General features: G+C 43.5%; 1 protein-coding gene and 1 pseudogene across 1 annotated transcript; one reads left to right on the top strand and one right to left on the bottom strand.

The window, feature by feature from the left end:
- LOC116219899 overlaps positions 1 to 3,168 on the top strand; it is a 12,921-nt pseudogene extending 9,753 nt beyond the window's left edge.
- A 4,262-nt stretch (positions 3,169 to 7,430) lies between these two features.
- Positions 7,431 to 8,424, bottom strand: LOC105900216 (ras-related protein Rap-2a-like). The gene has a single exon (XM_012827477.3). It carries the CDS (start codon positions 8,127 to 8,129, stop codon positions 7,503 to 7,505), a length of 627 nt encoding a protein of 208 aa, XP_012682931.1. The 5' UTR covers positions 8,130 to 8,424; the 3' UTR covers positions 7,431 to 7,502.
- Positions 8,425 to 14,592: the final 6,168 nt, after the last annotated feature.

The following is a 14,592-nucleotide window of genomic DNA, read 5'->3' as shown; positions in this document are numbered from 1 at the left end:
TGACATCTTTTCATGTCTCGTTTGGAGTCATAAATGATTGAAATGGATTTCATACTTTTTGTCTTCTGTGCATGTTTCTCATGGTTTCATTCAAAGACTCAGAACTGATCCCGGACAAAGGGGACATTCTCATGGGTGGTGTTCTGGGATCAGTGGAGTTCTAAGAAGGGTGGTGACATTCTCATGGGTGGTGTTCTGGGATCAGTGGAGTTCTAAGAAGGGTCGTGACATTCTCATGGGAGGTGTTCTGGGATCAGTGGAGTTCTAAGAAAGGGTGGTGACATTCTCATGGGTGGTGTTCTGGGATCAGTGGAGTTCTAAGAAGGGTGGTGACATTCTGATGGGTGGTGTTCTGGGATCAGTTTGCATGGCCTCCCCTTGCTGTGTTGCTGTGTTTTTTTTATTTTGTGTTTGATACCAGTGCTTTAGAATCATTAGCATCCAGCTGTTTGGGGTTACAGCAATCACTAGTGGCTGTTCTAACTGAGCCGGTAATAAAGTACCATGACTTCAGTTACCTACCATAACCGAGGTACTAAACCCCATCTTCACACATGTGGCAGCGGACTAATGTGATTCTCACTGGTCCTTTGGAATTTCACTTGAATTCAATTTAACCAGACCTTCATCAGCCCTTGTGTTTTTTAGTGATGTGGTCTGTGTGAAAACATAAACATTTTGTATCTCTTTCAGCTCCATGGAAATGATTCCTTTCCCCCTCTCCTGTGTTCTAGTGATGATGGCGAAGGAGAAGCCACCCATGGACCGTGGTGGGAGACGTTGGTGGAAGAATCGCCATCATTATCGTAAGACGGGTTGTTTACATCCTCTGTTTACCAAATGCCGTCACGTTTTTTTAATATACATTGACAGTTTGAGGACGTTCATAGTCACGCTGAAATCACTTTAAATTAGTTTGTCCTACACATGTCCTTAACATTCAAGATCCTTTAGCTCGCATACATGCCAGTCCGACAAAACCTATAGCAAAAACCAACTAGCTGATCGGAAATGTACTTTGGACTGCGTGTATGTGACCATCAGACATGACCCGGGCCCCGTGTTTGTTCACAGGACGACATCATAGACGACGTGGAGAGCTTCGTGGCGGTGGCTGAGCTTCTGAAGGAGAGGGGCGCCTATAAGATCTACATCATGGCCACGCACGGCCTGCTGTCGGCCGACGCCCCGAGGCTCATAGAGGAGTCTGCCATTGATGAGGTGAGGGCTCCCATGTGCTTCATCTAGTTCTTACTGATGTTCACTCATGTAAACCTGGTAACACTTTTAGAATATGCAGAATATGAAGCTCATACTGGGCAGTGCACAGATCAGTGATGACGATCGCTCTAAAAGAATACATGCTTATTTAAATGAACTGAGGGCTCTGTATCTTAGAAATGTTCAGTTGGATCTTAGAAATGTTTAGCTAGATCAGTATTATTTTATCCTCTTTGTGGTTCAGGACAAATGATGTTACCCACTGTTAAAATTCTCTTGTGTTGACGTCTGATTTGTTTATGTCTACATCTGGTTTTGCTCTGCTGTAGCTCATACCCATTTGATCTATGATGAAAGGAGTATGATGCTTTATTTACTGCTCTGCTATACCACATAGATGCATGCATAGTTCAAATAATTTAACGGGTAAAAAAAGAATATTGGTTGAGAAGTAGAACTTCTATATTCTGTTTTATGTTTATTCCTGTGAAGTGTGTTATTGTGTGTGTTTGTGTGTTATTGTGTGTGTCTGCATGTCTGTGTGGGTATGAACAGGATGTTGGCCTGTTTGCAGTGGTGATGTTCTGAGGTTTTGCTCTGTGTTTTATTATTTCCTTCACCTGCCCAGGGACTGCAGATGGAAATGAGCTAGTATTTGGTACAAAGCATCTTTGAGATGAATGTATTCTGAACACGGCCCCTGATATAAATATATTTAATAATAATAATTTACAAGACAATATTTAAATTCAGCATATCACTGGGTACCTCAAACAATAGTTCAATCACATCCTCTAAATGTCCAAAGCCCTTTATCAGATGCTCTAATCCCCTTCATTCTTCAGTGTCACCTGAAGTAGGACAGGTCTGCCCCTCTGCTCGCTCCCTCCTGCTAATATGGCACCTTTAGAAATTCACCATGAAGTCATGTTTCCCAATGGGATTAGAATCAAGATTTTCCAGTTATTTCTCAATTTGCAAAACCTAAGAACCCTTATTGGATTTTATTGGATAACTAAATCCTGATCCCAATCCAAATGATCTAAAAGTACATTCTCCTGATCTGAATTATGCACATTTCTAGTCCTCTATCTAGTCATTTATCCAATTTGGTCTCTGAAATCCAGTCAGAAAGAATTTGAAAAAACTGCACAGGTTTCACAAAATACAGGCAAGAGAAACCGATTGCTACCACATGAGGGCACTGTTGAGCCACACAATAGATCTGGATTCTGAACTACTCAGTCAGATCAAACTTCCCTAATCGTGCAGCTCTGCAGCAGTTCCTTACTGTGTACATCTGCATTGCATCAGTACACGCTTGCTTTACTGTCCTGTGGTCTTCAATGACTTTGTCAATTTCAATGACTTTGTTCTTTTGCTCTTCGACATATCACTCAGTGACGTGGCGTGGTGACATTCCCTATCCTTGAACCCGAGGCCTCTCTGGCCATTTGGATTGCTGCATTTAACTCTTTATCGTGACTTATGTAATACAACCCACAGGAAGATGATTGGCACATAAATGCATAACCACGGCATTGTTTGTGTTCTATTAGTTGAGTGAAAGGAACTCATTATTTTAGTCTTTCTGTTCATTTTATGTCTTGATTTCAATTCTCTCTCTCTCTTTTTTTCTCTTTCTCTTTCTATCTCTCTTTCTGTTAGGTCGTGGTCACTAACACGGTCCCTCACGAGGTGCAGAAGCTGCAGTGTCCAAAGATCAAGACGGTGGACGTGAGCATGATCCTGGCCGAGGCCATCCGCCGCACCCACAACGGCGAGTCCATGGCCTACTTGTTCCGGAACATCACCACGGATGACTAAGCCTGGCCACGCTCGCTGAGACTGGGAGGCAGGAGACCTGGAGAGAAGGAGGGACCAAGTGGCTGCCTGTTACCCGTCGTAACACACACACACACACACACACACACACACACACACACACACACACACACACACACACACACACATACACATATATATATATTACACACACACACACACACACACACACACACACACACACACACACACACACTCTCTCACACACAGTCACACACACACACACATATATATATTACACACACACACACACACACAGTCACACACAGTCACACACACTCTACACAACTCATTTTCAATCTACATGCAATACACTTTCACACACGCTATATTTTCCCATATACAAATAGAAAATGCTTTCACACACTGCAGCGCATACTTTTCTTGAACACGCACACCTACATATTCTCAAAGTCACATGCACACGTACAGAGGCACACACACACACACACACACACACACACACACACACACATATTCTCAGTCACATGCACACGTACAGAGGCACCACACTCATGACAGAGACACATGGCCAAGACGCGGTGACACCAAGGATCCAGCCTCTCTCTGCCTGCTACTAGTATGTTGATGTTCTCCATAGGGGTGTTGTATGTTCGATAGGCAACTGTGTCTGACTGTGTAACAAAACGCAGAGAAGGCTGCATTCACATGCTAATATCACATGCCAGGTGACTGTTTTTCCACATGTGATGCAATCTGCCTGTGTAATACAGTGTGCTTCAACCACGCATTGTCATCTGAGGAGGTCTTTGGGAAGTAGCAGGTTCCTGCACTTGATTTTTTTTCTTTTTTTTTTATGCACTCTGCTTAGCTAAAACTCATAAGGTTTCAATTTCACCCTGCCTTTTAGTATTGTTTAGTTTGCTTTCAACAACAAAAAGAATCAGTTATGATGACATTAAAAAAAAAAAAATCTTCATCTTAATCTGTTGTTTATCCAAAGTCTTTGTTGAAAGCTAATGGGCTGCCTTAAGAGTATAGCACTGTTCTGATTTGAAACCCACTGCATTATTGCAGTTTACCTTTCTGGACATCTGTCCTTGTTTCCTGTTTTCCTTACAGTAACTGTAACCGAACAGTAGCAAGGAGAAGTTATTTTTACTTGTTTCCTTGTTGGTTTGCATAGACATCAGTGCCTCTATCAGACTGCACTACAAGTGGTCATGAGGCACTCAAGCAGTGGACAGTGTCTAATGACGAGTTTGCAATCATACCGAGCTAATCTTGAGGTGAGGGGGATTTCTGCAAGGGACCTTAATGTACAGACGTTATAGAGTTCCTCTTTTTTTTCCTCATCGAGATCGATTCGTATTTTCGATGAGGAACCTCAGAGTCCAGATGCAGTCTTTTCTAAGGGTGCGATTTGTAATACTTGGTTTGAATAACTTTCAGATCTTGGTAGTGCTCTTGAAACCATGCACCATGCCTATGTTTGTGTTTTGGCCCCCCTTTGTATTGGCTAACGGCTCGGCCCACAGAGAGGTGTTGCATTAACCCGCCAGTGGACTTGGATCCACTTGAGTTAAGGTGCCCAACCCCACAACCTCCCAGACTAAACATGTGAGGTGTGATGTCTACGCTGCATATTCTCATAACTCCCAGCTCTCATCAGCCATTTCGGTTACATTCCCTTAAGATGGATTCATGTTTACATTCACTGCCACCAGCTTTTCCTCCTGGTCAAATAAAGTCTTTTTTTTGCCCTCTTTTCTTATAATCTCAGTCTTTCCAAGCACTTGTTGTGATGGTAGATGTTGACTGATTATTACAGGGTTAACATTTCCATTTGTACTGTGCCTTCTAAGTGAACATTGATTAAATGGTGTGGGACTCTATTACCTTGTATTATGTGTGTCTATCATAGACTTTTGTTCCAACCACGTGTCTGTTGACCTTACGCCAAAGAGCCTGTCAGCCACACCCAATTTGGCAGCACAACACGATCTTAACCCTCATAATTCAAACATACCCCCCTTGCCTATTCCACAGTACAGAGTCACTACTTTAGTCTTAGTCCAAGTGCCATCACAATCACATGGGAGTCAAGGACCCTATACTTGTTCTAAACTCCTCAGGCTTTCCTAAAGCAGTCTCTGTGGAGCTTTGACCAAGTCTAGGGGCAGAGACATGATGAAGGCTCTGGACAGGCACTCGTAAAATAAGTTGTGGTAGTAGTAGTAGTAGTAGTGCATAGTAAAAAAGGTCTTCGTCTGTTGTGTGAACGCCAAAGCAGTCCCAAAGTGTTTGCTGTACAGTATAGTTGAGTGTTTTTTTAGCCGTAGCAACTGAAAGCCCCACTTCCCCAAATGAGACTTTGCATATTGTGAAGTTTCACAAGACAGATGTATATAACCTACACATACCTATAAATCAGTTATTAGTGTACTCATCAACGGTCTTTTCTCATGTCACATACCTTGATGGTCGTATGTCCACGTCTGCGTTGCGGCGCTGTAAGTGCGTACGGTAGACTGGGGCTTGTGCACCGGACTATTTAAACCCGGCTCAAAGAGGAACCAAACAGCAACGGGCCACAGGCCACTTCCTCGTGAGTCGGTAAGGAAACAATGCCCCTGGTATCGTAGAAAAGGGGAAAGGGGAAACACATGGGCCCGTGTGGCACTGTGTCGTTTGTGTATCCGAGTGTGTCCTGACAGGACTCATTGTGTGGCCTTTGAAGGCAACCCTCTCACCATATTACGTATCCCACAGGCCTGCTGTCAGATATGCAGTGCGCCATATTAAGTGTAGCCTGTGTGGTTGACTTTGTGTCATACAAATGTATGTAGTGATACTAGGGTTCAAAATAATTTTCAATAAGATTATACTTTTTCTTTTTCTAATACTAGTTGCTGAAAAAAAAGTGTTGCTTAGCCACTGTGATGCCCATTTTGCCAACTAATTTAATCTAGCTAAGGTTAATGCCCTCTTTTACAGCCTGACAAAAACCTAATTAAATAGTGATGAGAAAATCAAGATCAGATTTTATGACATCAAGAAGGAACACATTTAATTGGTTTTGGTGCCTATTTTAACAGTGCTGGAAGGATTTTCTGCTGCAAGCTTGGTATGAAGTGCTAAAACAATGTGTCAGATTTAACCACCAGGTGGCGATGTCTGCTTATCTGTTTGTGTTTTGTTACATTAACACGCGGTTACTTGTCTGTCATTGATAATAGATTCAGTGAAATAGTTTTTGACCAACATAGTAGAAACGATTCTGAGTTTAGTTGTTTTCCGGGAATAATTTGGGCCAAGCAGGATAACAGGTAGGCTATCCAAATATCAACATGACTTTCTCACAAGCGCAAACAGACTGATGTTCAGTTAAGCTTAAAAATGTTTGTACAGTCATTCGTCGAAAAACCTTCCGTTCACCTACCCATACATGTTTGCTAACTCATTATACAGCCCTTTATTCTCCACGGTGTGCAACCTATGGATTTATCACGTGTACAAACATGTCACAAGTGTAAATGTCACCGTGATAACAGCTGTAATCGCTGCTTCATTGAGACTGGACTGCGGTATAAAAGATAACGTGTTGTTATTCTCAGTATTTTATTGTTGTAAAGATCATTCCATACATAACAATGCACGTAAACATGTAATGCGTGAAAAAAAGTAAAGCCTATTTACACAAAACATCGATAAAGTTCAACTGTAAAATATATTTTAACACTCGCAATAAAAAGGCATAATATCCTCTGCAACCATCTCACAAACATTGAATGAAGTTCAATTCATGCTTTGACAACAATTGGAATTCAGACAGGACCAGTTCTGTAAACAATCTCCGTCAGCTGTATAGTTTCCGCACTTTGTACACAAACATGTTCACAAGCAGGACAAAAACTCTGGGCTTTTGCCTCCTTATTTAAAGAATATGCTGTTAGTTCACAGTTACCAACAGTCTTGAAGTAATATTGCAAATGAACAAAACACACACATTGTAACTTAAAAAAAGGACATAAAAAAGCTATTTATTGATCATATTTTGGACAACAGAAGCTTTTATCATGACTTGAGCAAAGGAGAAAAAAAAGCATATGAAATGCATGTGACCACAGTCTTCAGTCTGTACAGCAGTGCTGTCGTTTCACAGTTCACCTTGTGAGAGGAGTCTCCACATCTTCACCTCTGCTCTCACTTGAGTGGCAGTCTCACCCGCGCCTCTGAGTACCGGTGGGGTGGGCGGGTGTGTGCATCTGAGCCCGTCGGCATTCACATCTCCACCCGAGTCTCTCCCAGAGTCTCGCTCTCCAGCGCGTGGAGGGGTCTCGTCCCCCTCGGGCAGCAGCCTCAACGTCTTGCCGCAGACCTCCTCCTCCTCATCATCATCGTTCCTCTTCTTCTTCCTCCTCTGCCCCCGGTTCCCTCTCTCCGGGCTGCTCCCTCCCCCCTCTCTCCCGTTTTTACGAGACGCTGCAGCTGTTGGTCTTGTTCATGGGCGGCCGGAGCCCGTTGTCCTTGGGGATGGTCTCGCGGCGGCGTCGAAGCGCTGGGCTGACGCGGCTCGGCACGTTGGCCTGCTCCAGCAGCTCGCGGAACACCTCCACCACGTTGTCGTTGTCCTTGGCCGAGGCCTCCAGGAAGCTGCTGTTCCAGTCCAGCTCCACGGTGGAGAGCACGCCCTCGGCGGGCACCCGGCGCTCGCTCTCGCGGTCCGCCTTGTTGCCCACCACCACGATGGGCGTGTACTTGTCCGCCTTGACCTCCAGGATCTCGTCGCGCAGGCTCTTGACGGCCTCCAGCGACTCGGGGTCGTCGATGGCGTAGACCAGGGCGAAGGCGTCGCTGCTCTGGATGCTGAGCTTGCGCATGGCCGGGAAGGAGTAGCTGCCGCTGGTGTCCATGATCTCCACGGTCACCTTCAGGCCGCCGACCTCGTACTCCTTGCTGTGGAGCTCCTCGACCGTGCGCCGGTGCTTGGGCTCGAAGGTGTCCGCCAGGAAGCGCTGGATCAGGGCGGTCTTGCCCACGCCGGCTGCCCCCAGGAACACCAGGCGCATGCGCACCTGAGACTTGTCCTTCACGTCCATGGTGGGTGGTCGACTGGCTTGGTTTGGTTTTTCTTGTTTTTGTTGTTTTGAGTCAAAAAGGTCTTCCTCCTGCCTGTCTCTGTCTCTGTCTCTGTCTCTGTCTCTGTCTCTGTCTGGTCAATCTCTGAGGCTGTGGAGCTTAGGTCTCTGGCTGCTCTGTGTGGTCGGATGCACTGAGTGAATGCGTGCTGTGTGTTGTGTTGAAGTGAAGTCTGTGTCCCTGTGTACTACTGCTGGCCACTGATCTCAGGTGCTTCTGGAGCTGGCTACAGAGCCACGCTCCTATTTATGCGTGTTGTCAGTGACTACGGCTCCTTGCCCACTGCCAAAGCACAGCCAATCAACTCGCTGCAGATAACTGAAGGCAAGTGTTCAGGGAAGCCAATCAGAGGATGATATGCAAATTGGTGTAAAACTTGGTTTTTGCGGTGGGAGGGAGGCCGTGGCGCGGAACTGTATAAACAAGGGTTATTCAGGCGTGAAGCATGATATTTCCTGGTATTTAATGATTTCCTTTTTGTTTAACTGCAGAGGGTTCTTTTTTCTTTAAGATGTGAAAGTGATCAGAATTGAAGTTAAACAAAAAGCAATTTTTTTTTTATCCACTTGTGAGTTGAATTCATCTTGTAGTGTAGCGGATGTTTTTAATGTCTTATCTGAAATGAAATTATATCATAAAAAAACATGTGTTCAGCATAACCCTGATGTTCAACACTGCAGACAGGGGATGGTGTATCAAGTCCTACTTTGTTGTTGCATTGAATTCTCATGTGGACTTTGATTTGTTGATTTGTCATATGTCAATTATAATTCATCGTTTATTAAATAATTAATTATCATTCAGTCAAAGTAGCTGTCACAAATTCAGGTCAACTCTCACAGCCGAACAGTTATATTAGCTTACAAAGCCAAAAATGAAAGGAAAAGCTGATTTCACCATTTGTGACTACTTTGACAGGGAATTATATCTTCCAAGCTAAATTTTCCTCTATGTAGTTCGACAGCTTTAATATGGTTTAATTGTCGTCGCTGTTTAACTGAAATAATTTGTTCATCTCTCAGATATAAAAAACAATAAATAAAAACAAGACTTAATAGTAAAAAAGAAAGGCTTTAGATCTGCAACAGTAAAGAAATGGAAATCCTCTGTCATATCTCGGTTTTGAAATGGATGATGGGGTGCCGCTGTGCGTTGGCATTCCAACTGCTCACATTTTCTTGAAAGTGATGTTCTGGCATTTGACGTGCAAAGCCTCAAAGTGGCACCTAATCTTGGAGCCCTGTCTGCCAGAGGTTGGAGCAGTGTTATTTAAAAAAGAGACCTGTCACGGCTGAGACGTCCCTCTGGAGGCCACTGTGTCACAGCCTCCACTAACTTAGCAGCAGAGTGGAACTACACAAGGCTCAGAGGCATGATGTGGAGAGGAGGAGGAGAAGGAGGAGGAGGAGGAGAAGAAGGATGACAGGAGGAGGGAGAGGAGGACGATGAAGGTTGTATGAATATTTGGCTACCAAACTTGATGGATGGGGTGATGGATGTGTTTATGCATTCTCTTCAAGATTTTGTGAAAATTGGAGTTAGTTGGTCTTTACGATTTAAAGATGCCCCTCCTCTCCTCATGTATGTGTTTATTTTCTGTCAGCCTAACCTTCTCTTCGACGCTTGCTGATTACATTAAAATATTAAAGTCATATTTATAGTTTACACACATCTTGCAGGTGGGAATAATCTGTTTGGAGTGACACGTCTGTGTAGGTGTGTGTGCATCCAGGAATCCAAGTGAAACGGCACAAGTGAAATATTTTCTGAGCAATAATTAGTGTGAAAGCCTGGGAGAAAAAAAAGGGAAGGAAAAACAACAACGACAAAAGGGAGACGACACGGGGAGAATGCATCCAAACCCGAACCTCGGGCCACTCTGTCTGAAATGCACTTCATTGCTTCTTCACTTGTCAGGGTCGACACTGGGTTCAGCTCATCATGTACGCTTTTATTAACTTTGCTGCTTTTGACGAAAAAATTGTGATTGATGGGCAGTGATGCCTTATCAGAACCATCATAATGACCATAAAACTGAGGTCCTTGCTCCAAGGGCTTGTTCTTGGGTATTACAATCCAGATTTGATAGTTATTTGCATAATCTCTGGTCAACCTCACTGACTGATAGAGGCAATACATACAGTAGATCCAAATCTCCCCAGACCTCATTAGCTGTCTGAATGAAAGGTAAAGGCGCTAAAAACAAACAAACACTGACATTGGTCAGTACAAATACACAAAGCAGCTCACCAACTGCTGTTTAGCAGAAATACTAAGTCATTTAGAGAGGCAAACGGAGTAAAATGAATGAATCTGCACATGATTGATGATGTAGTGAGTGCACAGAGACCACAACTGTGACCAAACCAGTCAGAGCCTCAGAGTATAGATCACGTTTATTCCAATCAGTCTCTTATTTCATTTTACATTTTGGGTTATTGTCTCATGCCCTGTGTGTGACTATATTATTCTGCTGCGTCGCTTTCTAGAAGGAAGGTGCTTCATCATCGCAGAGCACAGGTGAGGAAGGTGATCCTGTTTACCCAGTGATGATAAATGGATCATATATATCCTCATAATGCCATTAAGGTAGTATTACAGGTGACACAAAAACATGTTACCCTTCCTGTGAAGATGTTCAGTGTTTGTTGTTTTCCCTCCCTCCAGGGAAGGAGGTTTGAAAAATAGGTATCTGCTACAGATCTGAGTTTCCTGGCTCTGCACGTTATCAGGTTGCTTTATCTGAGTTCGGATAATGACCAGGATTGTTTGTTTTTTCGTCCACCTACCTTTCCATGGAACAAGAGCATAAAATGTGAACCTACTCCGCATCTAATTCCATGGTGCTATATTGCACATCCTTAAAAACACACACACACACACACACCTAGTTTACAGTCATGTGAATTCTAACGAATCCACAATTGATTATGTCTAGTTGACTTGCTGTGGAAACACGTGCAAAGAAATGTTTCCTCAATTAGAGGGTTTGCACTGGTAATCAGGCAGGAGACCATGCTTCAAGAAATACAAACACCAGCCCTTTTTTTAATTGCACCTAAAAATCGAATCCCAGCAAGGCGATTACTGTAAAAGAGAGGGGGAAAAAAGGAATGATAAACAACGAATGGCCCCATATTTACGGTCACATGACGGATGTTTGCTAGGGCCAGAGAGACAGGAAGTGGCCAGACGGGCACCCACACGGACGCCTCCACCCCACTGAGTGGGATGCTGGGGTGGTAATGCACTCCTGCCCGACAGACACGAGACAGACACGAGTCTGCTTGTTTTCATCCGGAGTTTATGGGGGATGGGGGGGCGGGCTAAGTGCAGTCAGACAGAAAGACACATACGAGACACACACAAAAAAAAACTGTTCTATAAATCCAGACTTGTCTGCCGGGGATTTTGTGAAGTTTTTAACTCTCTGACTGTTATTCACAGATGCTGTTCTTTGCCAGAACTCTCTCCCTCTCTCTTTTTTTGAGATCAGTGATGTAGTCTGACGGACCCATTTTCTGTCTCCTCATCTCTCTTCCTCTCTCTCTCTCTCTCTCTCTCTTCCTCTGTTTTTTAAAGAGTGGCTTAGATGAAGCCGGAGGGCTGAGGCCGCGCTGGCTCGTGCTCCGTGCTCTACTTCTCTGACTGCTCTAAGTAGGTCTGTGTTACCACAGGGCAGCGTGCTACCCACACCGCTGTGTGAAGGAAAAAACAGCAACAATTAACACGATGCAACAATTTGCCACTTTTGAGGTATATTTCATAGGCAACTAGTCTTGGTATCGTCTTCAAATTCCCTTTGATGGTATATGGCCATGTGAAGTTTAGATAAACACGTGTGTTGTTTCCACTAACCATCCAGGATATGCACCGGGCGGAAACACCACGTGAAAAGCTTTCACAGCTTGGCATTGTCAACCGTATCGCCAGAAGACACCAGTAAGAATGTTCGCTTTTATTAGTGCCAGCTGGGCTGTTGGTGATGTCTGCAAAGTTTCTGTATGCCTTTTTGGTAGTGACCTCAAAGTTTATGTCTGCCTTTTTGGTAGTAAGCTCAGTGGTTTCATGCCACAACTTTACTTGCTGTTGTAAAGATAAAAACTACAGGAAAAGGTCTCTCTGAAGGACACAACACCACTGTAGGATGAGCTCTAAATGTTTATGTCCCCCAGTGCAACTATAAACAGGCCCTTACTAGAGTTGATACTGATTTGTTTCATTGTCTTAATTAGCCCCTTTCTCCCTCCCACACACACACACACCCCACCATCAGCCTCACACACACACACACACACACACACACACCCCACCATCAGTGTCACACACACACACACACACACCCCACCATCACTGTTTCACACACACACACACACACACACACACACACACACACACACACACACCACACACAACACACACACACACACACACACACCCCACCCTCCCCCGCCTTCAGCTCTTGTGTGCCCGTGTGAGCCCCGCTGGGATGCTGGCCTGCTGTTGGTGCCACACGACACCGAATAATCAGCCAGCAGCAGCTCCTCGGGGTGCCGGCGCCCCGCGGACACGCCAAACTGTGCCGGGAACAATCTGCACACGGAAGTAAATCTGATGGAACTGGAACTGTTTTTTAGATTACATATGTAAGGACAGGAACCCTGGGCAACATTATTCATCATTGTTTTTTTGTCAGGAATCATATCTCTTTTTGACATGAGAAAACCACATACTGCACTTTGCGCCAGTGGGACTGCAGGTTAGCACATTTAGTCAGAGGACTGCATACAACCTAAAACTTCAAGCATGTGCAGGGACATAGTAACACAGTATAAGAAGGGTGAATCTCTCTCACTGGAGCTGAAGATGAAGATGAAGATGAAGTGCATGACTAGTTTTGACCTCAAAGTTTCAAAGGATGTAGAGGGGCTGTCCTGTGGTCATCTGTGGCTGGTAGAACCCCAGGCAAAAAGCTATCGGGTACATCACTGCTCACCAGACTGCATGAATCACATTACCAGCAGAGACCAGCCGTAATGGTTTTATAGCCACAACTTAGCTATAGGGTTGGGTACCGAGAACCGGTACCAATATGGAACCGGTTTCCAATACAACCGGTACCTACCCGGACCGAAATGCAACGCAGATTTCGGTGCTTCATTTCGGTGCCTGAGCCAATTGAAACGGTTGCTAGGCAGATTCCGCGGGGCACATGTAAAACTGCCCCAGCTCCCAATGTAAACTTTGTCCTGTGTCGCTCACGCTCATTGGTGTTTTCATAGCAACAGTCTTATGACAGTGAAGAGCATGCAGCATTTCACAGAGCAAGCACAAACAGAACTAGCCATCAACCTTTTAACAGAGAAAATACCGAAAGATAAACGGTCAAAAGTGTGGCTGTATTTCGCACCAAAATATTCAAACATCGCGACGTGCAGCAAATGCAACTAAACAATTGCGTGAAAAGAGTGGAGAGAAGGCAAAGAATTCAACGGCAGATCAGCAACCGAAGACTGAAAAATATCAATCAATCAATCAATTCAATTTTATATAGCGCTTCTCTATATACCCGAAGTCGCTTTACAGAGTCCAGAGTCCAGTAGTCATACACACACAGTCATACTCAGTAGCCACAGCTGCCCTGGGGCAGACTGACAGAAGCGTGGCTGCCAATCAGCGCCAACGGCCCCTCCGACCACCACCAACATTCATTCACATTCACACAATGCAATGCATGTCTTTAACGGAGATGACAGCTATACTTAACCTACGGTAGTCTCTTAAAGGGGCAGTACACATTTTCTCGTACTCAGTGTGTTCAAGCAACAAGATTAACTATAAACAAGATAGAAAAGATAGGCATAAACAAATCATAAAATGGTAAAATTTCATGAAATAAATGCAAACAAAATAATACATTTTTGACTCCAAAGGCAAATATGCTCATATTTTTGCAAAAGAAGTTTGAAGCTGTTTTTTGTATTTATTTATATTTATTTAAGTATACTATAAACTGTTGTTTACAGTTAATATAATGTTCATAGTTTGAAGTTAAAAAGTTTGAAGCCAAGTGTTTTGTATGTATTTATATTTATAATATACTTTAAACAGTTAATATATTGTTCAATTTGAAGAAAAAAAATGTAATTGAACAAAAGAATTGCTGAAGTATTGAAGCTGTAGTGTGTGTACAGAGTGTGAGTGTGTGTTTTGTATTTATTTGTATTTATTTAAGTATAGTCTAAACTTTTGTTAACAGTTCATATATTATTTAAGTTTTTAAGTTAAAAGGTGTTTTGTATTTATTTATATATATAATCTACTTTAAACAGTTCATAATATTTGGCAATAAAGCCTTTCTTAAATGTCGTCAATCGTATTTTTTTATATTTTTTTTATAAAAGTATCGGTTCCGGCACCATT

The sequence above is a fragment of the Clupea harengus genome, chromosome 26 (genome assembly GCF_900700415.2).
Source record: "Clupea harengus chromosome 26, Ch_v2.0.2, whole genome shotgun sequence".
Classification (NCBI taxonomy): Eukaryota; Metazoa; Chordata; class Actinopteri; order Clupeiformes; family Clupeidae; genus Clupea; species Clupea harengus.
Note: the sequence above shows the minus strand (reverse complement) of the source record. Positions and strands in the feature narration are given on the sequence as shown.

Bases quoted from the DNA above. Each gene is read 5' to 3' on its own strand.
- LOC105900216 (XM_012827477.3), bottom strand. From the start codon at position 8,129: ATGGACGTGAAGGACAAGTCTCAGGTGCGCATGCGCCTGGTGTTCCTG.